Consider the following 26468-nt stretch of genomic DNA (forward strand, 5'->3'; position numbering starts at 1 on the left):
TCCAGTCCCCCTTGGTGAACGGGACCCCTGAACAAACAGACACGCCCTGCAAGGAGGGGGTCACCGAGGGCAGTTCCCAGGGAGCTTGGGGGCTGCGCCTGCCAGCAGTAGGTGCCAAGGATGCCCGTTCATAGTGGCCCATGACGGTGCTGCCGTCAGGTGCGCGCACGTGACCCCATCCCCCAGGCGTGTCTGAGTCCTGCACGGTCTGGCCAGGAGCTCACGTCGCCCCTCCACCTCGGGGCCCCACCCTCTCCCAAAGCACCACATCACACAGCCCCAGCGGCCGGCCACGGATGACAGGTGCGTCCCAGATGCCAGGTTCCAGTGGCGGCCCGTGAGGGCCTCGGCCACACTCCGCGTACCACTGAGACTTCCACCGCGCAGGCTGGCCACCTACTATGGCATCATTTCATATTGTTGTTAAACCTGTTTGCCTCTGGATTTCTCCTGTTTTTACGTTCCTTTAGCGTAGAGTTCCGCAGGGCTGGGTGCACACAGAGATTCCTGTCGCCGCAGTGGGAATGCGGATGCCCTTCACCCCCTCCTGTTACCCCTTGTGCATCGCGTTGTCCCGCGGCCCCAACCCGGACAACCGCCGATCCGTTCTGTCACTCTGACTTTGTCATTTCTAGAATGGCATGGGAATGAAGCATCTATGTGTTGTTTTTTTCGGTCATTTTTCTCATAAACGTGGTAGCAAGGATTTGATCTGCCGGCCTTTCTCCTAACACATGTGAAAATGAGTTCATGGCCGTGTAAATAGTGACTGTGTTCTCCCCTCAGCCACTGAACATTCTTGCACACCCGGACAGCCACGGTGAGCTCAGGGCCCCCGTGCCCGCTTCCCAAGGCCAGCTGCTCCCTGTCTGAGGACCCTGCCCGGCCCCCAAGGGTTCACGGCTCTGCCCTGGAGCGAATAAGTTGGGAGAGTCAGGGCCCTAGGCCTCGTGGCCTCTGACACGGGTCGAGTCGGCCCAGCTGGCGGTGGGTCTGACAGGGTCCTCATGTCCCCCGCCCGGGCCTAGGAGTGCTGAGCTCACTTCTCTGTCTTGGTGGAGGCAGCGATCACAGACAAGCCCATTCAGCTTTTTAAAAGAAGAATCCTGCTGATTTTTTTTTTTTAATGAATCGAAGAAATTAATTATAGGCTTGGGATTTGTTGGGTTTATTTTTAGAAATCCCCAATCTCAGACATAAATAGCCCTTCATTCTATACTACGGACCTGGAAAGCTTAATGCCAGAGGAGGAGGAGAGAAGGAAGGGGAGGAGAGGGAGGGGGAGGAGGGGAAGGAGGAGGAGGGGAAGGAGGGGAACAGGGAGGAAGAGGAGGAAAAAGAGGAGGAGGGGGAGGGGAGGAGGATGGAGAAGAGGAAGGGGGGAGGGGAGGAGGAGAAGCGTGCATACTGCTGGCTTCTGACGGTTGAGGGCTGTTCCTGGCTGTCCCTGCAGTCCCGCATGCACGTCTATATTGAACCAAACACCTACTGAGCGCTGACTCGGTACCGAGCTCTGTTCCGACAGCTGGGGACGTAGCAGGGAAGCCACAGACGACCGTCCTGCCCTCGTGGAGCTGACGTGTCAGTGGGGAACCAGGCGACACACGAAATTAACACCACAGTAGATGGGATTCCCCATGTATCACAGAGTAAGGACGGAGACAAGGCAGGACTGCATCCATGCAGGCGACGTAGCCACCACACTGCAGAGCAGCAGTTCCTTCTTTTCAGTGATTCGGCAACTGTGTACTGAGCACCTACTATGTGTCCGATTCTGTGAAAAGCACTGAGGACGTATCAGGGAGGGAAGCAGAAAGAGCGAAGGCTTGGAGCTTCCCATCCAGTCTGGAGACAGACGAGAAGTAACCAGGGACTCATGTCCCATGGCGGGCAGTAAGCACCACGCAGAGTGCCGCAGGGGAGGGGGCAGAGCCGACCCTCCACACGTCCGTCCGCAGCGTGTGCGTCCAGCTGCAGACAGTGCAGGAACTCTGGTCGTTGAGCCAGAGCCCTGCGTCTGCACCAGGACAGGCAGTGGGGTCCGTGAGCGTCTGGGGTGTGTGTGTCAAGCCAGCCAACCTGAGAGCCAGCAGGGCAGGAACGGGACGGGAGCAGGGTCAGGAGGGAGCTGCCTGGCTGCCCCTGCCCTGACGTGTGTCCGAGGGAGCCCACCCCTCTCCCCGGGGCTCCGGACACATCTCTGCATGTCTACAAACAGCAGCTGTGTGGCTATAACCAAATCCAACAGAAAGAAATTCCCTTTTATTGCTTGAGCTGTGTTCCTTGGGGCTCTGCAGTCTAGGGCGGGCGCCCCCATGAGAAAAATGCATCAGCGATTGGCACCTGGGCTGCCCCCAAGTCTGGGCTGTGTCACTGGCTCACACTCCAAATTTCACATGGCCATGGCGGGGGGTGCCAACCACAAGTGCCCGGGCTGCACACTCGGCCCAGAACAGTCTGCTGTTGGCTGGGATCTGACTGTTGGGCTTTGCGGCATGTGTGGTTTCCCACGTCCGGCCGGGAGGGGACTTGGCCAACAGCCAGGCTGCACGGGATGCCTGGTTTTATCAGATGCTGTTCTCCCTGGAGATAGGCGGCAGCTCCCCGCCACACACGCGTGAGCATGCATGTACACTGTGTGCACATGCATGCATGCACGTCCCCCCCACTGCACACCCCTGACCATGTGTCCGTGCCTCTGCCGTGCAGAGCAAGGTGCGGGAGCTGGAGGAGAAATGCCGGACGCAGAGTGAGCAGTTCAGCCTGCTGTCGCAGGACCTGGAGAGGCTCCGGCGGCACGCCGGGAAGATCGACCTGCTGGGTGGCAGCGCTGGGGCCTCCTTGGACCTCCCCGCCTCCGGCAAGCCTTTCCCACAGTTCCTGAACGGACTCACCCCCTCCATTGGCAAAGGTGAGTGGCTGCACCTGCCCTGCATCATGTGGTGAAGGAGGGATGGCCCGTGACCCCGTGGCAGGGCGTGCACGGTGCACGTCTGACCCGCCTGCACTGGACGCCCGCATCTCGGAGCTCCGGGAGACGGCAGGCCCGCAGCAGGGCACGCACGCAGCCCCGGCCCCTGCTCTAAGCACTCCGCGGGTGTCCTCACATGTGCTGCTGGCACGGCCATGTGTAGCTGGCACGGCCATGTGTAGCAGGTGCCGTCCTGGTCCCACTCTGTAGAGGGGAAGACCGAGGCCGTCCTGCGGGTCACACAGCTCCTGGCAGTGAGCTGGGGGCTCCGGCACCGGGTCCGCAAGGTGCACCGCTGGGCTGTGGCCGCCTCTCAGCCTTTGCGTGGGGACGAATCCCTGTTCTCACGAAGGCTGGGAGGCTCACAGCGGTGAATGTCCCACTTGTGCACAGGAAGCAGGGCAGGGAGCAGCACCGCGGGGCTCCCGCCTGGACGCAGAGGGCTGCCCTGGGCCATCAGGGAGCACTCCCCTCGCCCAAGGGTAACCCGCACGGGTCACCATGGTTGCGAGAATACCCACCAGTTTAAAAGTTGTTGTTTTTTTAATTAAGGGGAGATGAGTGTCAGAATCCCCCTTTGGAATTCCATAAAGGAGAGAATTTCCAGATTTCCCCCACTTATCATCTGAATATAGGATGACAGGTTTTCGGGACTTCATAACATCCCAACAAAGCAATACTGCCTGCATCTCGATAAACCACATTTCCTTGCGCGTCTCCCGTCACGCTGTCCTTCCTGTCCTGCTCAGCCGTTAGCTGGCCTGCTGTGTGGCTGCGAACAGCAGGGTGGGGGGAGGTCGGCAAGTCTCTCCACGGCATCCCGAGAGCACGGTGCACCCAGGCCGGGTCTGGGGGCTGCAGCCGCAATGTCTGCCGGCCGGCTGGGCCCCACGCGGAGGCTCCTCTCAGTGGGTGCAGACAGACAAGAAGCGGGGGGATGGACGAATGACTCGGACAGGTGTGTAAGGACAGGTGACAATGTAGAAAGTGACCCAGGGCTACGTTAGATCAGGCGGTCGCAGACGCCTGCTTCCAGGAAGCGATGATGGGGCTGTGTTGTCCAAAGAAGAGGCAGGACAGTTTCGGCTCTTACTGGAGGAAACAAACATTCTCGGGGTGGGTGGCCATATAAGTTTGGCCAGTGCACGCTTCTCAAGACCCCAACATGTTTGGTGACTCCCAGGACATAGTCGTGCTTAGAGCTATGATGGCGACCTGGGACGGGGACACGGTCAGATCCTCGGGGCAGAGGCAGGACGCCTGCAGGATCTATGCAGGCCATGCCAAGTGCCCCATGCATGCAGAGTTCCTGCCCAGGGAAGCCGCGGGGGATGTGGCATCCAGGGTGTAAGGGGGGGCTGGTCACGTGGAACCTCTGCCTGGTGCACCAGAGCCCCAGACGGCTGGGGAAGGGAGGTGCTAGGCACAGACCCCGTGGGGCCTGCAGTCTGGTCACAGCAGAGCACCGACCCGTGCCACTGTGTGCCCACCCTCGGCCAAGCCACACGTGGCAAGCAGGCCCCTCTCACCATGGCGTCTTGGTGCTGCTGCGTGAGCTCCTCTGTGCAACGTGTAAACGTGTGAGTCCCGTGGGAGTGGCTCAGAGCTGAGACTGCTCTGGGAAACGGGGCCAGATTCATGACGGCGGAAGTGGGCCTTAGTGATGGCAACAGGTGCCTGCTTGGACCCTGGTGGACATATGGGTTTGCATCACGGCTTCCATGCAGTGGTCGGGAAGAGCCCCGTCCTGATGGACCGAGTTCACGTAATGATGCGTAACCTCGCCCCACGAGGGTCCCAGTGGCAAGGCCCACGTGCATTTGGCTTCACCCTCGGTGTGCCAGCATCGCTGACAGATGTGTGAGAGGAGAGCCCGCAGCCCCGCGAGCCTCCAGAGGGGCGATCTTCCCAAGGGCATTCTCTGACGGCAGAATGCAGAGGCCTTGCCAGGGTGGGCGCCCTGGGGGACTCGGCTGCTGGGCCCCGCTTTCTTCCCCTGGGGTCTGAGGGGAGCGTGGAAGGGCCAGAATGAGGCAGAGAAGGACCGTGGGCAGATGCGTGGCCCACCTGCCTCTGTGTCCTCCTGCCTGAAGCCAGCCTGGCCCGGAGGTTGAGGAGACAGTAGCGGGTTGATGGGGAACAGCTAAGGGACCGCAGTCTGCACAGTGGGCCACGCCTGACGTGAGACCAGGCTCCTGCACTGGATTCCGGGTGGAATCTCAGGGGAGAGCCACGCCCACAGCAGGAGGAGCGCGTGGGAGCCAGTGCAGTCCAGGGCACCGACCGTGTCGCCTCTCATCTCACGCCGGCTCTGCGTCGGACCTGCCTCTCGAGGACCAGGCTGTATAAGCCAAGTGGGAATACGAGGAGACGCCACTGTGTTCATCTGGAATGTTCTGTCAAAGGGGAAAGGAAGCAGTGAATCACACACTTGCTCAAAAAGCTTCTTCCTGAAAGCAGACCCATCACCTCCACTCAGAGGGCACTGGTCGGCCCGGCCGTGGGTCAGGGGTCGCACTCCCCCACGGCCTGGGGCGTGGAGAAGCGGCGAGAATTCGCAGCTGGGGCTCCGAAGCTTCCAGAAGCCCATGCAGGCAGCATTGCTTTGCACCTGCTGTCCGCCGAGCACCTGTCCTGGGCAGAGGGGGCAGATGGCGGTGACGGGCAGCGCCCTGATCTCCGGGATCTGATGCCCCAGCAGCCCCCTGTGTCTGTTGTGGTGCCGAGTCTGTTTCAGGGACTGGAATGTTCCCTCAGTCAGATGAAGCCACGGGGCCCCTGGCGGGTGGGGCACTTCCCGTCTTACACTGACTCACCTGGTATGTCCCAGCTGGGACACAGCCGGTCTCATCTTCAGGGAGACGATCCCACGGTGTGACCGCTACCGACAGAGGCTGGACAGAGAGGTTGGGGGGGATCCTGTGTTTCACGTTGGAGCCCTAAAAATGCCTAGCCCTTTGGCCGCTTTGTGTTAGTTAGGACTTTCGGTCTAAATGGGAGCAAAGCCGACCCAAACTGGTGCGAGCCCAAAGGGACTTACTTACCTTTAGGAGCAGACGAGGAGCCAGTAGGTCCAGCTCCAGGCACAGCTGGACTCGGGGGCTCCAACTGCGTCCCCAGGGACCGGCTCCTCCCCATCTGGCTTCTCCCCTTCTATCAGCGCTCTGATGGGACTGACTTTCCTCCTGGTGGCAATGTGGCTGCAGCGTCACCGAGCCTCAGAGCCTCCCACGTGGAACCAGGGAAAGGGAGAACTCTTTCTCCAAGACTTCCTTTGAATCCCTGTGATGGGACCTTCCCTCCACATGTGACCCCGCCATTGCCACCAAGCCATCCTCTCGGCCAGGAGTGGCCTCTGCCAGGCATGGCCCAGCGGGGCACGGGAGCAGGCTGGCCAGCAGGGACCGAGGGCAGGAGGTGGGCAGATCCCAAGGTGAAACCCTGAGACTGATGGCAACGAGGGGACGGGCATGCTGGGGAGTCGAAGGACCCATATGTGCCTGTTATTTCATCCGTGTCCTTGTGTTCTCATGTCGTGGCCAGGTCAGGAGAGCGCCATTGGAAGCCGTGCGGTGATCCAGGACTACATCCGGCCCCTCCCGCTCCCTGCTGACAAGCCAGAGCCTCTGTCCGTCAGGCCCACCTTTCTGTCGAGATCTGCCAGCCCAAGATGCAGATTTGAATCAGATGTGAGTTCTGGCCTGGCATGCGTGCGGCTGGTGGGAACACGAAGGTCCTCCGCCTTCTCCCTCCCATAGATCCCCATATCTAGTCTTCACTGTCCCTCATGTCACCGCCTCCATGCAGTCTTCCCGGATGTCTCGGCCTCAGAGCCCGAGGTGCCGTCCGATGGGCGAGGGTGGTGGGCGGTGTCTGTCTCCCTCCCAGGGCTGAGCCCCTGTGAGCTGCGGACAGGGGTCAGTGTCTGTCTCCGTGTCTTCACAGATGCCCGGCAGGGCCTGGCACACATGCCTGGTCCGCCCAGCGAGTCCCACACCCTACGTCGGGAAAGGCCCCACCTCCGGTCCACTCCTGGCGTGGGGAGACGCGTCCTTTATAAACATCCTTCCCTGTGACCGGGGAGCTGTGTCGTGTCGGGGCTGGTGTCTCACGTGAGCGCCGCCATCTGGGGCAGGAAGGCTCGCGGAGCTGGAAGGGTTTCCCTTGTGCTCCGGGCACGAAGCGTAACCTGAACGTCGTCTGTGTCTTTGACAGATGGATAATGAACGGAATTCCAATACAGCCAAGCAGAGGTACTCGGGGAAGGTCCACTTGTGTGTCGCTCGCTACAGGTAAGCGCAAAGCTCCTCTCTGCACCCCTGGGTGTCGGTGGGTGTGGGCGCTGGGGCCGAGGAGGCCGTGGGTCTGGGAGCGCTCCTCCGGCCCCCAGGCACCTGCTCAGCCAGGCTTGGGAGGATGACGGTCTGCTGTCCGTTCGAGGGAAGAGTGTGGAGAGTCCGTCTTGTTCCCAGGACGGCCGCTGCGAGTTAGCACAACATGGGCAGCTTAGAACAGCCAACATGCGCTCTCTCCGGGCGCTGGAGGCAGGAAGTGCGAAATCGGGGTGTGAGCCAGGCCGTGCTTGTGGGGGGCTCTTGCAGCTCCCGTGGCCCCAGGCGTCCCTCGGTGATGCGGGCATCGCTGCCGCCTCTGCCTGTCTTCTCGTGGCTGGTGTCTCTGCGTGTGGCCACTTCCTCTCTGACTCTGTAAGCACACCAGTCACCGGACTGGGGCCCACCTGACCCCAGCGCGACCCCGTCTTAACGCGATCACATCTGCAAAGATCCCATTTCCCAACAAGACCACGTTCCCAGTCCTGGGGGCTGGGACGTGAGCGTAGATTTTTGGGGGGACAGTTCAGCCCGTGGCAGGCGGCAAGCTGAAACTCAGAGGGGTTGCTTTTGTCCAGAGCCCCTGGTCTCTGCCGTCCTGGGGCCCTCGCTTCTGTGGAAGCCGTGGTTCCAGCGCCTCATTCATCTCCCGCGGGGCCTGCGGTGTCCACGCTCAGTGAGCACGCACGAGCCGTCGGGTCCGCGTGACTCGGAGGCGGGCGCAGAGCAGCTGTCTCCCCACCACTTGGCTAGCTGCTTCGAGCGACGTCACGCCGGACTCCGGATGCTGCTGGAGGAGCAGACGCTCACGAGTTAGATGCAAACATGCAGACACGAAGCCGTTCCTGTCTCCTCTTCCTTATGCTCAACCGAGACCCGGCCTCTCATCCCAGATGCCCCGGTCCGCGTGTGGTGGGTGCGGATGCCACCCTCAGCCGGCCTCAGGCTTCCTGCAGGCAGAGCGACCTGGGTCTCAGCCAGGCCGTGTACCCTCCACACCCTTTGTTTGCTCCAGCGAGAGCCATTTGTTGTAGCTATTATGCTGATTAGCAGATTATTTTCTGATTAGTGATCTGTTCATTTTGCCAGTGAAAACGCACTTCTGCTCAGATAACAGAAGCGTTTGGAGTAGCTCCTACCAGCCACAGGCTTCTCCGTTAGGAATCCAGCTGGCCCCGGGGGGCCAGAGTGCACCACGTTCCCCTCGTCCCATTCCTCGTTGGTGCTGTTGACATTTTCCTGGTGATGCTTTTACGCCTGTGTGTTTCCAGCACCCTGCCAAAACCCCCAAACCACATCCAACTGTGACTCGCACGGAATGCCAGACCCGGAGAGAACGCTGCAGATCCAAGTTCTCTAAATACCCTTAGAATCCCCGACGGGGCAGTTCTGAAGGGAAAGGCGGGAGTTTGGGGAGCCTCTCGGGGGCCAAACACCCACATTATTCAACCAGCCGCCGGGAAGAAGTTTCCCCAAACTTAAAACAGGAGAAGCCCTGCCCTGGACGCCATTTCCCGTGACAGCAGGTGCACTCACCTCCCGCTGACGGCCGCCCGCTCATCCCCACATCTCCTGCCCACTCCTCAGCCTCCCGCCCAGAACCCTCGTCCCTCTGTTCAAACAGCTTTGCTGAGATGTCACTTGCTCATGTGGGACACAGTCACGGTGTAAAGTGCGCCGTGTCCCAGATGCTCGCCACCGTCACCAGCGCCTCGCCCTGCGGCTGTGCCCCTGCCCTGCTCTGAAAGCTGCTGTGCTCTCTGTGTCTATGGGTTTCATGTTGCAGACGTTCCCCCCCTGGGTTCCTGCCCTCAGCACAGTTCCACCGGCTCCTGGGTGCCATGCCAGCATTGGGCCTTCCCTCCCTTCTGTCTGCGGATCAGGGGGCACGGGCTGCTTTATCCGTCCGGCCCCCGTGTACTCCTTCCGTGTCCCGTCTCCTACCTGGGGTGGGTTCTCCATCTGCATGTGACAGCGGCCACCCCCACCCCCTGAGCTCGGGAATTCAATGAGACACCCAGAACTGACCCTTGCCCTCCCTTCTCCCCACGTCAGCCCCCACCTGCGGACCTGACTCAGTGAGTGTGTCCCCCTCCGCTTGTCCTGACCCACAAAGCGTTCAGCCCCCAGCCCCTTACTCTTGGTGTCCAGGCAAAGCCCAGCTTTATCTCCTCCTGAGCCACTCCCTGATCCAACGTCCTCACCCCACCTCCTCTGCCAGCCCCCATGCACAGGGCACCCCGAGGGTCTCTACAAAATGCAGGCGTGCTCGAGTCACGCCCTACCTTAAAACTCCTGATACCTCCCAGCTTCGGAGATCAAGTCCACACCAACGGGGAGCCTGCCAGTGCTCATCCTCAATGCTCCTGCATTCACTTCCAGCCAGGCTGGCTCCCAGCTCCAGGGAGGGACTCTGCCCCCTGCTCCAGGGCCTTTGCACATGCCATCCCCTTGCCAGACTGTTGTCCCACTTCCTCCAGCCCCTGGGCTTTCACAGTAAACACCCTGCTGTGTTTGCTCCTGGTGCACACGGTCCCCGGCCCTTACTGACTTCCTAAAACCGCCAGCCTGTAGCACAGAATTCCTAGAGCCCGGGACCTGGACAGGGAGTGGCAGAGCGACTCGGTGCCGTGAAATCCACACAGGACAGGGATCGGGGTGGGGGGGGCTGACTCTGGTTCCACCCCTGCCACGTAGGGAGCTTGTGACTTTGGGGAGCGCCTCGTACCTGTCCTGTGATTAAAATTGGGAGAAGTAACACCTTCTCTGCTTTCCTCGCTGAGCACGTAAAACACGTCCCTGCCTGTGTTGGTGAGGCTCCCAGTGCTGTTGGCGTGTGAGCCGTCAGAGTGTCGTTACTATACCTTTACGGGACGCGGCTGTCATCTTTGACTACCAGGAATGCGGTTTTACTTTTCTTATTGGGGCCTTTCTGTTCATTTAAAAATCCAAAATCAGAAAATCCAAAATTCACTACCCATATATTTTGTTTGCACATTGGGCATAACTGTAAGAAAAAATATTCACCCCAATATTTTGAGGACTTGAGAGTGTGGGCACTTTCACACCCTGAGGTGGAGAGGGGCCTCCATTTTCTTGAAGGACATTTTGGCTGTAGGCATCCTGGACATTAAAAGTATCCATGCCTCTGAGCAAACAAATACGCTTCCTGGGGATTTATCTTTAGGAAGAAAGCCAGGAAGTGTGCCAGGATATGGTTAGAAGGGTATCTGCTGCAAGGCTGATCACGTGACCCCCAGGTTAGAAGCAACGTCAACGCCCGACGTTGGGACTTTGGTTAAGCGGAGTGTGTCAGTTGTTCGGTGAAACATTCCTCAACCGTTAAGTTAGGAAGGACGCGAGGGAATGTTTCATGAGGCGGAGGGAGGGTCACGCTCTACGGGAAAGTGAAAAATTAGCAGGTTACCAGAAGGCCTATGCAGTAGGATTCTACTGTGCTAAACAGTCCCTACAGGAAGTCATAGGGTGGGGGCTCTTTCTCGCTTATAATCTGAGGGCGTACAGCTGCGGTAGACGTGACAGGTAGGGGCAGAAATGCCAGAACCGCCAAAACGTCCTCCAGCGCACAGACCACATGTGCGCCGTCTTGTTCCGGATCCACGGGGCTGAGCGGGCGTGCAGGTGCAGGCGGGGGGGCAGGTGCCCGCCAGCCCTCGGCAGGAGGCGCCCCGTCGGCCTCCACGCGGAACGTCTACTCAAGAGTGTCCTTCCTCCTCCAGTTACAACCCCTTCGATGGGCCCAACGAGAACCCCGAGGCAGAGCTGCCCCTCACGGCAGGGAAGTACCTCTATGTCTACGGGGACATGGACGAGGACGGCTTCTATGAAGGTCTGTGGGGAGGTGCGGGCGGTGGGTGTGCCGGGCCTGCTCCACCCGCCCGACTAGCTTGCCCGGGGCCCTGACAGACGGGCCAGGCTCCTGGTTACTCCTGACCCCCGCCCTTCTGACGACAGAGGGGTGTCCTGGCCCCAGCAGACCTCGGACACTCCCTGCAGGGCTCCCAGGCAGCTGCTGCCCACCCCCCGGGCTGAGGACTCTCCTGTCCCAGAGGGGACCCCCTGCCTCTCCCGTCTCACTGCCCCAGCAGCCCGGGCTCCCCCAGCTGACCTCCTCTCCAGCAGGACGTGTGGTGGCCTCGCTGGCTCAGGGCAATCCCACTGACCTCTAGGCTCCGTTCTTGTCTGGCCCACCTCCTGCCGGATCCCTCCCCCGGTTTGAAATCGGAAAATGTGAACTCCTCCTTCCAGGACGCGTCACCTCCATCCCCTGCTAGCCTGAGGACAAGCTTGGGGACAGCGGCTGCAGCTTCACAAGCTCAGTTGCCCTGTACGAATGGAGAGGTCTTGGTCTCTTCCCGTGGTCGCCCTCGAGCAGAAGGGCTGGTTCTTGCAAACCCAGCACGTTTCTCTGTCAGGCCCCCATGGAGCTTTCTTGGGGCTGAGAGATGCTCTTGTGCTGGTATTTACTTGCTGGACGTGAGGTCCGGTGGCCTCTGGTGATTTGATGAATGGCAGCGCAGCCCGTGGGCTGGGTCGCTCGCCGGTAGCTGCCAGGCAGATGGTAGCAGAACTGTGGGCAGTCCACCCAAGAAATCCTCCCGACTGGCAACGGCACGGCCTTATCTTCACGTAAATTCACACCATGGTCGCTGGTTTTCACACCAGCATAGAAACATGTGCCCGTGGTATCCACCGGAGAACCCTGGTTGGAAATCTCTAGAATACTCACACTGGGCATCGTGCCCACATTTACTTTCCAGAAGCCTGATTCAGACGGGGCTGCAAAGCTCAGGGGCCCACTGTCCATGCGTCAGCGGGAAGCTTCCCTTTGGATAGAACAGATAGACTGTGTCCCCACCTCTGGGTCAGCCAAGGGGACACGTGGTGCGGTGCGTGGTGGGCCTTGGTTATCCCCCTCACCTCCCCTTATGGGAGCGTGCTGGAGGCGAGCAAGGGTGGACCGTTTCAAGACCCTCCAGACGACCAGGAGCAGAGTCAGGGTCCCCATTTATTCTGGGAGAATCCAGGGCTCATTAAATGGTCACATGTCCTCCTTGAGGTCCATCACACATCCCCCGAGGTGGGGGCCCCCAGTGTCAGCACCCCCCAGCCTCCTGGGTGCTGGACCTCCAACCACACCCTACCAGGTCAGGGGGGGGATCCCTGTCCTGCTGGTGTCGGAAGATCATCCAGACTGTGTCATCTTGGAGGCTCCTCAAAACAGTTCTCGGTTTTTCAGGCCCCAGTCGCTAATTGGCTTTGAGCCCAACTAAAAAGAGAACATTTCACAAAATAAGAATGGGTTCTCCCCATGGCCACCCGTCGCCACGAGAGTGAGCTTGATGACATTTTCTGACACTCGACCTACAGGTGGTCTGGCACCATGTGGACAGTCTCTGTGTCACAGCTGCTGTCACGCTGGGGACCTCATTAGGACGTACACGGTGCTTTGCAAGGGGAAAGGTCACCTTTTAGTTCCTATTCGCATGATCACCCCAGCAAAGATAATAGGAAGATGGTTATGTTTTTACCTCCAAACCCCTCCTGTCATGCATGTTTGCTGGTCTGTCTAGGACGTTTACGGGGCACCTACTGTGTGCCAGGTGTCCCAGGATGGTTCATGGGATGAACAGAAAGAGGTCCCTGCTCTCATGGGGTGTTAGCCCCGTTGGGAGAGTTTCTCAGTGTCTCTGTGCAGGTAACCGAACACGGTAGTGTCGGCTCATGATAAGCATGAAGGAGGAGGCTGCCCTGCCTGATGGTTTTGGGGGTAGCAGGTGGCAAGTTGTGGGTGCAGGGTCCTGAGGAGGGGACATTCGGGCAGACTCCTGTAAAGACCTGTGGAATCCGCTGTGGTCCCATTGCTCTACTGGATGGCCCCACTGGGGAGCTGTGCAGACCATGTGGTGGGACCTTGGGGGCCCTGTTGAGGTGGTCAGGTGACCTCACTGTCCTTGTACCAACAGGTGAGCTCCTGGATGGGCAGAGGGGCCTGGTGCCCTCCAACTTCGTGGATTTTGTCCAGGACAACGAGTCTCGACTGGCAAGTACGCTGGGGAACGAACAGGACCAGAATCTCATCAACCATGCCAGCCTCGGCTTGGAGGGGGAGAACATTCTGGACCTCCACGCCCCCGCTCACATAGACACCGGCATCACGGACAATGGTGCGGGGACGCTGGGTGTGAACATCGACGAGATCGGAGAAGACATCGTGCCTTACCCTAGAAAAATCACCCTCATCAAACAACTCGCCCGAAGTGTCATTGTGGCCTGGGAGCCCCCCGCCGTGCCGCCGGGCTGGGGGACCGTGAGCAGCTACAACGTGCTTGTGGACCAGGAGACACGCGTGAGCCTCACGCTGGGGAGCAGAACCAAGGCCCTCATCGAGAAGCTCAACACGGCGGCCTGCACCTACCGGATCTCCGTGCAGTGCGTCACCAGCAGGGGCAACTCGGACGAGCTGCAGTGCACACTGCTGGTGGGCAAGGACGTGGTGGTGGCCCCCTCCCACCTGAGGGTGGACAACATCACGCAGATCTCCGCCCAGCTCTCCTGGCAGCCCACCAACAGCAACTACAGCCACGTCATCTTCCTCAACGAGGAGGAGCTGGACGTGGTCAAGGCTGCCGGGTACAAGTACCAGTTCTTTAACCTCAGGCCCAACGCGGCCTACAAGGTGAGGGTCCTGGCCAAGCCCCACCAGATGCCATGGCAGCTGCCCCTGGAGCAGCGGGAGAAGAAGGAGGCCTTCGTGGAATTCTCCACGTTGCCTGCAGGTGAGCCCCGTCCTCCTGTGGGGCCCCCGAGGGAGAGGGGAGGGCTGGGGCGAGAGGGGGCAGGCAGGGAAGACAGCACCCGGCCAGCACTGTTCTGGAAAACCCCGCGGGTCAGCAGGAAGCACGGCGTGTGTGTGTGCAGGGGTGGGGGGGATGCGTGGATTTTGTTTAGGGACCGTGTTTTTGAAGATACTTCTCACACTGGCGTCTGCAAGAGGCCCACCCTGGAAAAGACAGGAGGCGGTGAGGCCACCCGCAGGGGCACGAGAGGACGTCTCCCCCACAGCGTCCCTCCCACACGTGTGCCCATTGAATGGAACAGTGAACCAAGTGCCTACACTCCTTCAAAATTGTTCTTTCTCTCATCTTAATCACACATGCGGACGAATTTGTGTAGACGTGAAATTCCATTGCAGACACTCTCCTGGGTTCGGGGCGTATCTGCTGCGTAAGATCATAGGAAATCGTGAAGAGGGGATCGGGTGCACAAGCCTGCAGCCTCTGCCCATCTCCGAGCCACCAGGGTCCCAGTGCTCCACCTCCAGAAATTTCCGTGGTGCTGGTCTTTGCTGCACCTTCCAACAGGCCAGCTGTGCCCAGGCGGGAACCCAGACACCTGGGGCAAGAGCACCCTTCTTGGAGCAAAGAAGGTCATTTTTGCAAGAATGTTTGAGGGCATAATTTGTTTCCTTTAGAGCCTCTCTTCGTCCTCTGTTAACTCACGAGATCCCCTGGGAATGCCTGTGTGTGCAGCCTCCCTGTTGGACTTCCCTCTGCGCTTAACTAACCCGGCCCCGCCCAACCTCATTTGTCGGGTCCTTTTTCCAAACAATTCGTTTCTTCTCCAGGAGCATTTTACCAGCTGCCTGAAGTCTTCCATCTAACACAAGGTGGGCTTCTCAATTCGTGACATAGTCACTTCTATTTCACTGTGTTCTCCAGCATTTGTAAAACCCATAATCAACTACCGTCTGACCTACAAAGCAGGAAGGTCACGGGCAGGTGGGGCAGACGTGGCCTCAGGGGTGTTTGAGTAGGAATGGATCTGTAAAGGGTCAGCGCACTTGTCTTCTGTGATGACTCGATTTCCTGGCTGGCCACAGCGTCAACCATGAATACTGGGGTAAGGAAGACCCCTCTTTGCCCTGCTACCTACGACACAGTCACGTGGTCAGTGCTGGGGGGTCAAGAAATGAGAAACACCAGGCACCGGGCTGGTGGGGGGGCTCAGGAGAGATGAGGAGCACATGCATTAGGACTGCTGGGACGGGCTTCCAGAGAAGCTCACAGTGAGACGGAGAGGGTGGGGTCCAGGTGTGAGCACAGGGCACGTCCCAAAGGTCAGCTCCCCATCCCCGACATCCTGGTCCATGCGCGCGGCCCGAGCACAGTGCACAGTGCACAGTCGCTCCTCACGGCTCCGGGGGCTGGAAGTCCGAGACCGAGGCGCCGCAGAGTCCAGGTCTGGGGAGGCTCCGCGTCCTGGTTCACAGGAGGCGTCTTCTCCTGTGTCCTTGCAGGGTAGAGGAGGGGAGGGACGCCCATGGAGCCTCCTTCATAAGGTCGCTGACGCCCCTCTGGGAGCGCCACAGTCATGGCCCCCGCTCCTCCCAGAATCTTCACCTCCTGACACCAGAACTGTGGAGTTAGGGTTTCAGCATGAATTCTGGGGGGGGGGGACGCAACATTCCGTCCACAGCAGACTATGTTCTGACCGGTGTGTGCAGTGAGTGGGAGGTCTGTGGAGGTCCTGCCCTGCATGGGAGGAAAGGGGTGCTCCTAGACCAGCATGTTCTGAACTCACGTCAGGTATGACTTGTACCGAGCACCCCCACACGTCGGACACAAGAGCCATCCCCCCGCTGGTCAGCATCTCTGGGCCCACGAGGGGAGCTGGGCTGGAGCTGGCAGAACAGCGGTTCCAAGTCTTCCCTCACCCACAAAACCCTGTCCCTCGACTGTGATTTCACTTTATGTGGAAGCGAGGATCGAGGAAAATCCCAGACTGGTTTCAGTTCTTGACCGTTGCCCTTCAGAATAACGAGGACTGATAGCTTAAGCAGAGTCCCTTGTTGCTGATCCAAGTGCCAGAGCCAGGTGGTCAAGGGAACACTGGTGACTCTGAGAGAACTAATGGGGTTTCTGAACACTTGCATTAGCTCCAGGATGCAACGCTACCCCTCAGAGAACTCTGGTCTGGATAGGGCAACCCATTCAGTGGAAAGGCTGGCACATGATGAATTCCAGAGTCCCCCCTGTATAAGAAGCCACTCACCCCCAAGGAGACAGGTCTGGTGGACCCTCAGCAAGCTGATACTAGAGACAGGACATCACAGGTGGGATCCCAAGGTCACAGAGCTGCATGTTCCGGGGACAGCTGTCAGCAGAGGGGTGGACAATGTGTGTGCTTTAGGGGGACACTGGCCATGTAAATTGTTGGGGGCAGGAAATGTAGTGTTTGCAGTGGTAGCCATTGTGCTACCTAAATTCTAGGTGTGGAATTTAAAGCTGGTATTCAGAGGTAGATTTCGGGTCAGAATTTAAGATTAAGGTTTGCAACACTGCATACAGCATCTTCTGAAAAGGACTTCTCAAAAGGGCCTGGGCAAACAAGGCACATCATTCCCAGCTGGCAGCCCCAGGATCCATTGTCCCTGCAGAGGCCAGGCTTGCCCACTGGAGGTAATCAGACTTCCTCCCTCCAGCCTGGGCTAAGCATTGCCCTGTGCATCCCCCACCCTCCCAGTGTCTGGTGACCTGGATACTTGAGTGAAGACAGAGGGGCTAGAATTTCTCCTGAGTATACTGTCCCCCTGCCTGATGGGGCTTTCTTGGCATTTGCAGCCCCCATGATTCAAGGCAGATCATGACCAGAAGCCTGTGTGCAGAGCTCCCAGTGGCTGCAGGAAGGGCAAGCTCCAGAGACCTATTAATAGAATTCTTCAAATCTTCATACCCTTACTGGGTTTTGTCTCTCTAGTTATTGAGAATTATTATCTATATGTTTATTCTTCCTCTTCAGTTTTCTCATTTTTGCTTTATATATTGTGAAGCTCCATTATTAGGTGCATAAACATTTAAATTGTTAGTTCTTCTTGGTAAATTGACCCCTTTCTCATAATGAAATGTCCCTATTTGTCTCTGGTATTATTTCTTGTCTTGAAGTCTGTTTTGTCTGATAGTCATATGACCACACGCTTTTTCATGCTGAGTGTTTACATGTTATATCTTTTTCTAACCTTTCAAATTCTTTGTATCTTTATTTTCAGTAGGTCTCTTGTGAATAGTCTATAATTGGATCTTGGTGTTCCAGCAATCTGACAATCTCTGCCTTTTAATTGGAATCTTTAGTTCCTTTACTTTTAGTACAATTACTGATATGACTTGGTTTAAGTCTGTCATATGCTTTTTGTCATTTGTCCTGTTTCTTTCTCTGTTTATCTTTCCCTGCCTTTCTGGGAGGAAGGGGGAGGAAGGGGTCAACTAAGTGTATTTTTCTATTCCATTTCCTTCTCTATTGACCTTTTTTTTGGCTATAACTCTTTGTATTCTTGTTTTAGAGAATGCTGTAGGGAGTAACACGTGCATATTTAACTTATTAAAACTTAGCTTACAAGGGTGCCTGGGTGGCTCTGTTGGTTAAGCATCTGCCTGTGGCTCATGTCATGATCCCAGGGTCCTGGGATCGAGCCCCATGTAGGGCTCCCTGCTCAGTGGCGTGACTGCTTCTCCCTCTCCTCCCCACTCATGCTCACTCTCGCTATCTCTGTAACTATCTCTATCTCTCTGTCTCTGTCAAATAAATAAATAAATAAAATCTTTTTAAAAATTATGTTACATTAATAACAATGTATTTATAAGGGAAGAATAGTACCAAGGTATAATTTCATTTATGTTCCTTCATTTTTACTACTGTTTTTATGTATTTTACTTATATATGTTGTAAACCCCTCAATACACTGTTATTATTTTGCTTTAATTAATTGCTTTTGAAGAATTTGACAAAAAAAGTCTTACATTTCCCAATATATCTACAATTTTCACCAGTTTTTATCCCTTTTTGTAGGTCCATGTTCCCACCTGGTATGATTTCCTTTTAGTGCTGAAGAATTTCCTTTAGCATCTCTTTCAGTATCTTTTTGGTCATCTTTAAAAAAAAAAACTCTCATTATTTCACCCTTATTAAAAATATTTTTTCTGTGTGGACACCTGGCTGGCTCAGTTGGAGGAGTGTGCAACTCTTGATCTTGGGGTCATGAGTTTGAGCCCCATGTTGGATGCAGAGATTAGTTAAATAAGTAAAACTTTAAAAATATTTTTTCTCTGAGTATAGAATTCTAGACTTTCTTTTATTGTAGGACTATGCAAATCTTATTCCCTTTCATCTTGGCCTTCCCTATTTGTCAGCTCTCTTTCCTGTTGTCCCCTTCATTCTCTGACTCCTTTCAAGGTTTTCTCTTTGTCTTTGATGGTCAGTAATGTGACTCTAATATGCCTATGCTTACTTTTACATCTTATCTTTTTTGAAATTTACTGATATTCCTCAATCTAAGGGTGGTAGTGGTGGTAGTTTTTCTTCAAATTTCAAACTTTATATCTGTACAGATTTTTTTCTATTTTATTGTTCCCTTCTGAGACTCTAATTATACATAAGTCAGATTGCTTGCTGTTGTCAGACAGATTTATGAACTCCTGTTTACTTTTTTTAGATCATTTTCCTCATTGTGTTTCAGTTAGGATAATTTCTATTACTCTGTCTTCAAGTTTATTTGTTCTCTCTTTTGCAGTGTCCAGTCTGCTATAAAGACCATTAAATGAAATTTTTATTTTAAACATTGTAGTTTTCAATTCTAGGATTTTCACTTGGTTCTTTTTTTTTTTTAATTTTCTTATCACTCTTGGAATTCCCATCTCTTCACCTGCCACATTTATCTTTACCTGTACATTCTTTAACCTACTTGTAATAATTATTTTAAAGTCTTTGCTAATTCCAACATCTGGGTCATCTATGGGCCTGCTTCCACTGACTATTTTTCCTCTTGATTATGTATCATATGTTCTCATTTCTTTCCACATCTGGTGACTTTCATTGTGTGTTGGACATTGTAGGTTATGCCCTGGAGAGACTCTGGATTCTGTTATCTTCCTCAGTAACAGCTGTAACAACACGTCTGCAGAGTGTTGGAGTTTATTCTAGCAGACAGTTATATTACCTGTGACATATCTGGATCCTGTAGATGCTTGTTTTAGCTTTATTTGGGTAAATATATTTCATTTTTGCCTTTAGAATGTGGCCCTTAGTCCTGATGTATGATCCCAACTTCTCTGATATGGACCTTCTGTGTCTCCAGTGGAAAGCTCAAGCTCCTCTAACTTAGAAGGACTTGAACTCCAAAGCTGTCACTAGGCAGCTACCAGAATCAGTGCTGAACTCTAGCTGTCTAGCTGTTTACTTTCCTCTATGTTGTTTGCTTTTTCTGCCTGCCCTGCAGAGGCACGATTTCGGGGTCACCGAATAGTTTGAGGGGAATGGGCACACAGAGGTTAGGGATCCTCTTCATTGGATCGTCACTCTCTGTGACCTCTCTCCTCAATTTCTATCCCATCTGCCATCAATGAACGCTGACTTCTAACTCCACAGTCCAGCAAGACCACTACTTTCTGCCTGGACTTCATCTCTCATACAAGTGAGCTGGGCAGTGTCCTAAGGGAGAATAAAAAGGAATTTGGTTAAGTGTAGGATTTGCTATTGTGGTTCCCTTCTTTCAAGGTGCAGATCACATGCTGTCCACGTTCTCTCTACCCCGTAGTGTAGGATGAATCACACGGGGCATGTTCACAGGAGGCTTTTTGACATGGTTCAAGGTGCTTCTTTCCACCATGAGGCACGGCTGCTTTTCTCATTGGTGGGTGTTCTTTGTCAGCAAAGGAGAGCGACCTGGCTCTGGCCAGAACCACTGATTGCTTTCATCTTACGAATGCTGCCAGGTCAAGAGGGCAGTGTTGAGGAGATACAGGGAAGTGGCGCCCCACAGTGTCTCCGAGAGCCCTGGCGGTGGTTCAGCTCTGAGTGGATGAGTGCCTCTGTGATCTGTCCCATGCTTTGCGGGGCGAGTCTGCCACAGTGACCAACCACAGGGAAGGGAGACAGACGGCACTCAAGGTTGACGCAGTTAGCAGTGCTTAGGAAGGAACAGTCCCCCTCAGAGACCGAGACCAGACTCGTCATCACTAAATCCACAGAGCCCGGTCAGACGCATCCAACTACCGACAGCCACCGAAACAAGTGGTCCCGAGAAGGACCGCGCCCTCCGAGCCGTCTTCTACTCTGCTGTAGAGGGTGGAGGTCTTAAGATCTGTTATGGGAGGGTGAGGATTCCGGTGCCTTTGGAGTCAAGTTGAAACAAATACTAATAACCTATAAGTGGCACTTACTCTGAGCCCATGCGCTGTTGTAAGCACTTTACCTACTCATTAGTTCATTTAGCCTCACAGCTCAATGAAGTTGGCCGTATCGATGATTTATTCTGTGCTCGAAGCCATGGTTTCTCAGCAGCTTTCTCATGATTAGATCTGATGCAGATATTGCTAACGGGCAGCCCTCTTCTGCCGGTGACCTGGGGACCCAGGCATGTCCACCTCGTGGTTTCACCATTTCTACTCTGTGGCTCCCGAGGTTGCCTCCAGGGGTCAGCCTTCCTAGACAACCAGAGGGGGAAGGACCTTGTAGGTTCACTTGGGGAGCCTTTGGTGGGCTAGCCTGGACACAGCACCTGTTGCTTCCGCCCACGTTCCGTCAGGAGTCAGCCACAGGCCACAGGGTCTTACTGAGAGGGAAGTTTGGAAACCGAGCACAGCTGTCTGAGCAGGAGTAAAATTGTAATAGGATGATGATGTTTTAACGAGTACGTAGCCCTTGTTGCCAGCAGGTGCTGTATTACGTCTCTTATAAATAAGGTAACTAAATATAAGACCGTTGTCCAAGGTTCCATGTCAGTAACTGGCCGATCTGGGACTTGGACCTCGGCAGGCAGGCCCCAGCATCCACTTTCTTATCTACGTCCCGTCCTGCCTCTGATTTGTTTGCATTTCTAGGATGATACAACTGGCCATCTTGGTTATATGGCAAAGGCCTCAGATCCAGTAGTAGCCAAGTCAGTGCTGAGCGGGTGAGTGGATGGGGGAATCATGAAGGAAAGGACCCCTGTTCTTTGAGTCAGACTCTAAACACACCTTTCTTTGGCAACATGTCACCTTTAAATTAACTATCCAGGCAGAATTTCACTTCTGAGCCAGGTGGCGAAGACGTTTTGAAGACCTTTATCACAGCATGTTATTAAGAGTGGAGTCGTATGTGCCTTTGCAAATGGGCTACGGGGAAGTGTGGGTGTGGGTCCTGCTTCCAACACTGAGTAGCTGAGTGACTCCCACTGAACCTTGATTTCCTCATGTGCAATGTGGGGGCGCGCTGGGATCACGGGCCTGTGTGAGGATCCCGTGGTGCAAAGTATACAGCGAGGAGAAGCATGGCACGCAGAGAATCCTCGGTAGACAGCTGGGGCCCTTCCCCCCAGAAATGCATACCTTGGGGGACCTGTACCAAGGTCGTGCAGTATGTAGGGCTCAGAGCCTTCCTCCTGGAAGTTATAAATACATTCCTTTCCAAATGAAATGCCAGGTGCATTCAAACAGGAAGATGTGGGGAAGTGTGCCCAGACCTCGAGGAAAGGAAGCCACCCAGGGTGACGGGCAGCACAGGCCACCCTGCTGTCCCTGGGAGCCTCCAGCATGACCACAGGCACGGCCACAGCCTCCATGGGGCTTGAACTGGCTGCTCACGACCCAGCTGGCTCATTCAGACTGGTGACGGCACAATGGAAGCGTTCGCCGGTGCAGCTGGAAAGCCTCCGTGCGGGGCCGGACTCTCAGGGCCAGATGCTGTCCTCAGACCTGTCTCTTGTCACTTGGCTCTGTCCCCTCCCCCAGGGTGGGAAGATGGGTGACATGCGGTCCACGCCTACCTTCTCTCAAGTCCATGAACAGAGAGAGGGAGGAAAGGGGGAAGCAGCAAGGAGGGGAGAAGGGAGGGAGGGATCTCTCCTCTGCCAAACGCTGGGCTCTCCTTGGTGTGTCCTGAGCCAATCGTGCTGCGCTCGCGGACTGGGAACAGGGCGCAGGTGGTCCCAGAGGGTGGATGAACGCCCAGGTGAGCGGCGGGGCCGCAGTGCATGCGAGGAGCTGCTGTCCTCCTGCTGCTCTGTCCTCCCCTGTGCGGTCTCGCCTCTGGCCCTGGCGACTTGACCCAGAGCGCACCTTCCAGGTGAGAGCAGTGAGCTTCGAAGCCGCTCACCTGCCAGAGGGCCAGGCCCTGAAAGCGCTGCCTTCTGTGCCCCCAGGCCCTCCGGCACCCCCACAAGATGTCACCGTCCATGCTGGGGCCACCCCAGCTACCGTCCAGGTCTCCTGGAAGCCGCCTGCCCTGACGACCACGGGGCTGTCCAACGGGGCCAACGTATCTGGCTACGGCGTGTATGCAAAAGGGCAGAGGGTGAGTTCTAGTTGGGGGGGGTCACATGGGGACTGGCCCACACCTGCTCCTGGAGATGTGAGCAGGGAGTAGGAGGGCATCCCTCTCTTCCCTCTCTCCACCCCCAAGATCCACCAGCACATCCTGAACAGCACCTGCAGTGGCCCCTAGGGCCCCCACCCCAGCAGAACACTGACGGCCCCCTTCTCTCCTGCAGCTCCTCCTTTCCAGAATTCCCTCTGCCTACCTCCCATGCCAACTGCTGCCCTGCCCTGGGTGGCTCCTCTTCTCCCCTCAGTACTGCTAACTCTCAACCCCACAAAATCAGCCCCCCTCAGTGGATGACGGGCTCACAAACTCCACCAACTGTTGTTGAAAAGACGGTACCATCAGCCAAAGGGGAGGGGGGACATCTGCACATCAACACACAGCTGTCCTGGCTCCCAGAAACCGTGCATCCTTGATGCCTGCTGTAGGGACCCCGTATCAGCCCCAGCCTCGTCCCGGACACGACACACACCCAGTGGGGAGACTTGAGGAATCTTCTGTCCATCCTCTCACTCCCCTCCTGTTCCCCCAGAGGAGCCAGGCTGACACATCAGATGCAAGTGCCTATCTGAGCTCCTCCCACCTGGTCCTTGAGAGCGGCCACCTGCAGAGGCCTGCTCCCTCTGCTCCCCTCCTCCCCCAGGACGCGCTGTGCTCCCAGGACCCTCTGTGCTCCCCCTTCTCCCCCAGAACTCCCCTCTGCTCCCCCTCCTCCTCCCCCAGAATCCCCCTCTGCCCCTCTCCTCCTCCCCCAGGACTCCCCTGCGCTCCCCCTCCGTGGGGAAGCCCACAGCCAGGCTATGCCCATGCAGAAGTGTGTCTTTGCTCTACGACAGCAGGATTTTTGGCCCCTGCCTGGCCCCTTCTCCCCTCATCCAGCTTTGGCAGTTTATACCTAGTTTCTGATGCCGCTGAAGCCCAGGCATCTATACCTGTTTGGTTCTGGACACAGAAGGAAAGGCGTGGCCCTCGCTGGTGCCCAGGAACCTCCAACAGCTGCATGGGGGGTGGGATCTGTGGAAGTCCCTGGCCTGCTCCCCTCTCTGAGGCTGTCCAGGCTGGGCACGCAGTTGAGCTGGGCATGGATAGGGCCCCAGTCCCTGGGCACGGGATGCTGTCTGGCAGCTGGCCCCCACCCGATAGGGTACAGGGGGAGAAGCTGAGGGCAGGTGGGCCTCCTGTGACAGGCATTGTCTGTGTGCAGGTGGCTGAGGTGATCTCCCCCGTGGCGGACAGCATAGCTGTGGAGCTCGTGCGGCTGCGGAGCCTGGAAGCCAAGGGTGTGACCGTGCGGACCCTCTCTGCCCAGGGCGAGTCCACGGACTCCGCCACTGCTGCCATTCCCCCCGACCTCCTGGTGCCTCCAACCCCCCACCCGAGAACTGCTCCCACACCGAAGCCCTTAGCCGGAGCCCCTGATACCAAAGATGAACACCTGGGTCCCCACGTGGCCATGGACGGGGCCTGGGAGCAGAGTGGGGCCCCGGCCCCAGCCCACGGGCACATGCTGGAGCCGCCCAGCCTGCAGGGCTCGGGCCCAGGGAGGCGGTCCCCCTCGCCCAGCCGGATCCTCCCGCAGCCACAGGGCACCCCGGTTTCCACGTCCGTCGCCAAGGCCATGGCCCGGGAAGCCGCGCAGAGAGTGGCTGAGAGCAGCAGGGTAAGGCTGGGCTTCTCCTGACTGGTTCCAGTCTGTGGAGGGGGCTGCTCCAAGCGCTGGCGCCCAGGGGCTGCCTGGCCTGGGAGGGAGGGATGCCGCGTGGCCTCCCTGACCCCATGGACTGCTTTCTCGGCCAGATCCTGATGGAATCAAAAGGTGTTGTCAGTATGTGAATATGGACCCACATACCCAGAAAAAATGCATCTCTTCCAGCTGTCTGGCTCAGCTCAGACAACAGGCTGTGAGCAGCCCCCACCCAGGCTCTGGTCTGTGTTGAGGGTCTGAGAGGGGGCTTCTGGAAGTCGGCTCAGGGACCTTCTTGCTGAACGAGGCTCACGTCCTGGTTCTGCATGCTTCAGAGCCGCAGCCGTGTGCGTGCACACATGTGAATGTGTGCATGCACACACACGTGCGTGCAGGTGGACATGTTTGCACACGTGCACACAGACGTATTACATGCACATATAGACAGACGTGTGTACACACATCCCCACGTGCAGAAGTGCACATATATAAATATACTCGTGTGCCTGTTACTTGAAACTGTCCAGGCCGTGGGGACGGGAGCATCTGGGTTATGGTGGGGCCGCGTTCCAGATGAGACGGGCAGTGAGACGTGACGTAGTCAGACACGCCTATGAAGTGGTGCCCCAGCCAGGCCCGGGAGAGCAGCATCTGGAATGGGGCTAGACCCTGTGCCCATCCCCCCACCTGGGACAAAGCCCCCATCTCTGCCTCGGGTGTGTTGGTCTACCAGGGCGCCCGGCACATCTGTGTGACCTGCGGTCAGGGCTCTGGCAGAGGTGACAGAGGCGGTCAGCGTCCCTCTCGGCTCTGCCCATCCAGCTGCAGGGTCTCTCCAGGACCATGAGCCCCGGCAGTGCCCTCTCTGAGCTGCAGGTGGAGACATCCCTGCTGATGCCTGCAGGTCCCAAGGGCCGGGTCAGGGAACCTCAGGAAAGGCCCAGACCCTAAAGGTCGGAGGTGGGTGGCACAGCACATGCAGGACAGTGGGGAGGGATGCGAGGTGCAGTGACAGCTTTCAGTCCTCCCGAAACAGCAGAACCCCAGGCTTTTGTGTGAACTCCCCCAGTTGGTTCAGTATTGGCTTCAAATACTTAAAAAAACAATTAAACACTAATTTGTGACTTCCGGCAAGGGGAAGTCTTTCTAAAAATGCATGTGTATGGTGGGCCCACCCACCCTATGTTGATTCTCGTGAAGCAGGAAGCCCACCCAGGATGTTGGCGCGTGGTGCTTTCGGCCAAGCTCCGTGGGCAGGAAGCCCACCCAGGATGTTGGCGCGTGGTGCTTTCGGCCAAGCTCCGTGGGCAGGAAGGGCCTGACGGGAGCGGGCGCCCCTCTGCTCTTTGGGATGGTAGCCACACCTCCCGCAGCCCCAGGACCCCCAGGCGGGGCCCCGAGAGCAGGCTGGGGCCAGAGCCTGAGGCTGCTCGCTCCCCAGCCTGCTCACCTTATGGAAGGCACAGAGAGAGAGCAAACCCCTGAATGTCATGTGTCAAGAAAGTGTTGGTTGATCAGATCGAGAGCCAGGTGGAGAGAGAACTTTCCATCGTATCCCTGGGTTTCCTCCAGCAGAGGCAGGCAGTGGCTCTGGTAAGGGACAGGGCAGTGTGTCAGAGCCCGGCGCTGGGCCACCGGACCGGGTCTCTGCCCTCGGGGGCTCCCAGAGGGACCGGGAGGCTGGGCGAAGGAGAGGCCGAGCCCAGAAGACAGGGGGCCTGGAAGCCCCCTGCCCCTTGCCAGCCCCTCCTGACTGCTCCTTTCCTTCTCCTTCCAAGTTAGAGAAAAGGAGCATCTTCCTGGAGAGGGGCGGTGGGCAGTACACAAACTCAGATGAGGAGGACAGCTACGACTCCCCGGACATCAAGAGGAGAGGCGCCTCGGTGGACGACTTCCTGAAAGGCTCAGAGCTCGGCAAGCAGGTGAGCGTGGGAGTGGGGTCCCTGCGGGGCTCCCGTGGCCTCAGCCACAGCTACCGAGTGTGACCTCCTTTGGGGACAGTTCCAGAAGCCCAGGTGGGAGGCTCCCACCCTCCCCGACCACCCTGTGCCGGCATCTGGTCACGGGGACGATTGGGTGGCTCAGGTAAACCTACAGATGACCACCT

At 56.8% G+C, this 26468-nt stretch overlaps 1 protein-coding gene across 2 annotated transcripts in view; it reads left to right on the forward strand.

Annotated features, from left to right (window-relative positions):
• RIMBP2 (RIMS binding protein 2) overlaps positions 1-26468 on the forward strand; it is a 97876-nt gene that overhangs the window by 38249 nt on the left and 33159 nt on the right. For both annotated transcript variants that reach the window (XM_034638498.1, XM_034638497.1), the window contains exons 6-13: positions 2710-2911; positions 6515-6660; positions 7187-7263; positions 11043-11152; positions 13290-14102; positions 22499-22650; positions 23882-24337; positions 26140-26283. In XM_034638498.1, the coding sequence (XP_034494389.1) occupies positions 2710-2911; positions 6515-6660; positions 7187-7263; positions 11043-11152; positions 13290-14102; positions 22499-22650; positions 23882-24337; positions 26140-26283 (2100 nt within the window). The remainder of the gene's footprint in view (positions 1-2709; positions 2912-6514; positions 6661-7186; positions 7264-11042; positions 11153-13289; positions 14103-22498; positions 22651-23881; positions 24338-26139; positions 26284-26468) is intronic.

The sequence above is a fragment of the Ailuropoda melanoleuca genome, chromosome 12, assembly GCF_002007445.2.
Source record: "Ailuropoda melanoleuca isolate Jingjing chromosome 12, ASM200744v2, whole genome shotgun sequence".
In the NCBI taxonomy this organism is placed as follows: domain Eukaryota; kingdom Metazoa; phylum Chordata; class Mammalia; order Carnivora; family Ursidae; genus Ailuropoda; species Ailuropoda melanoleuca.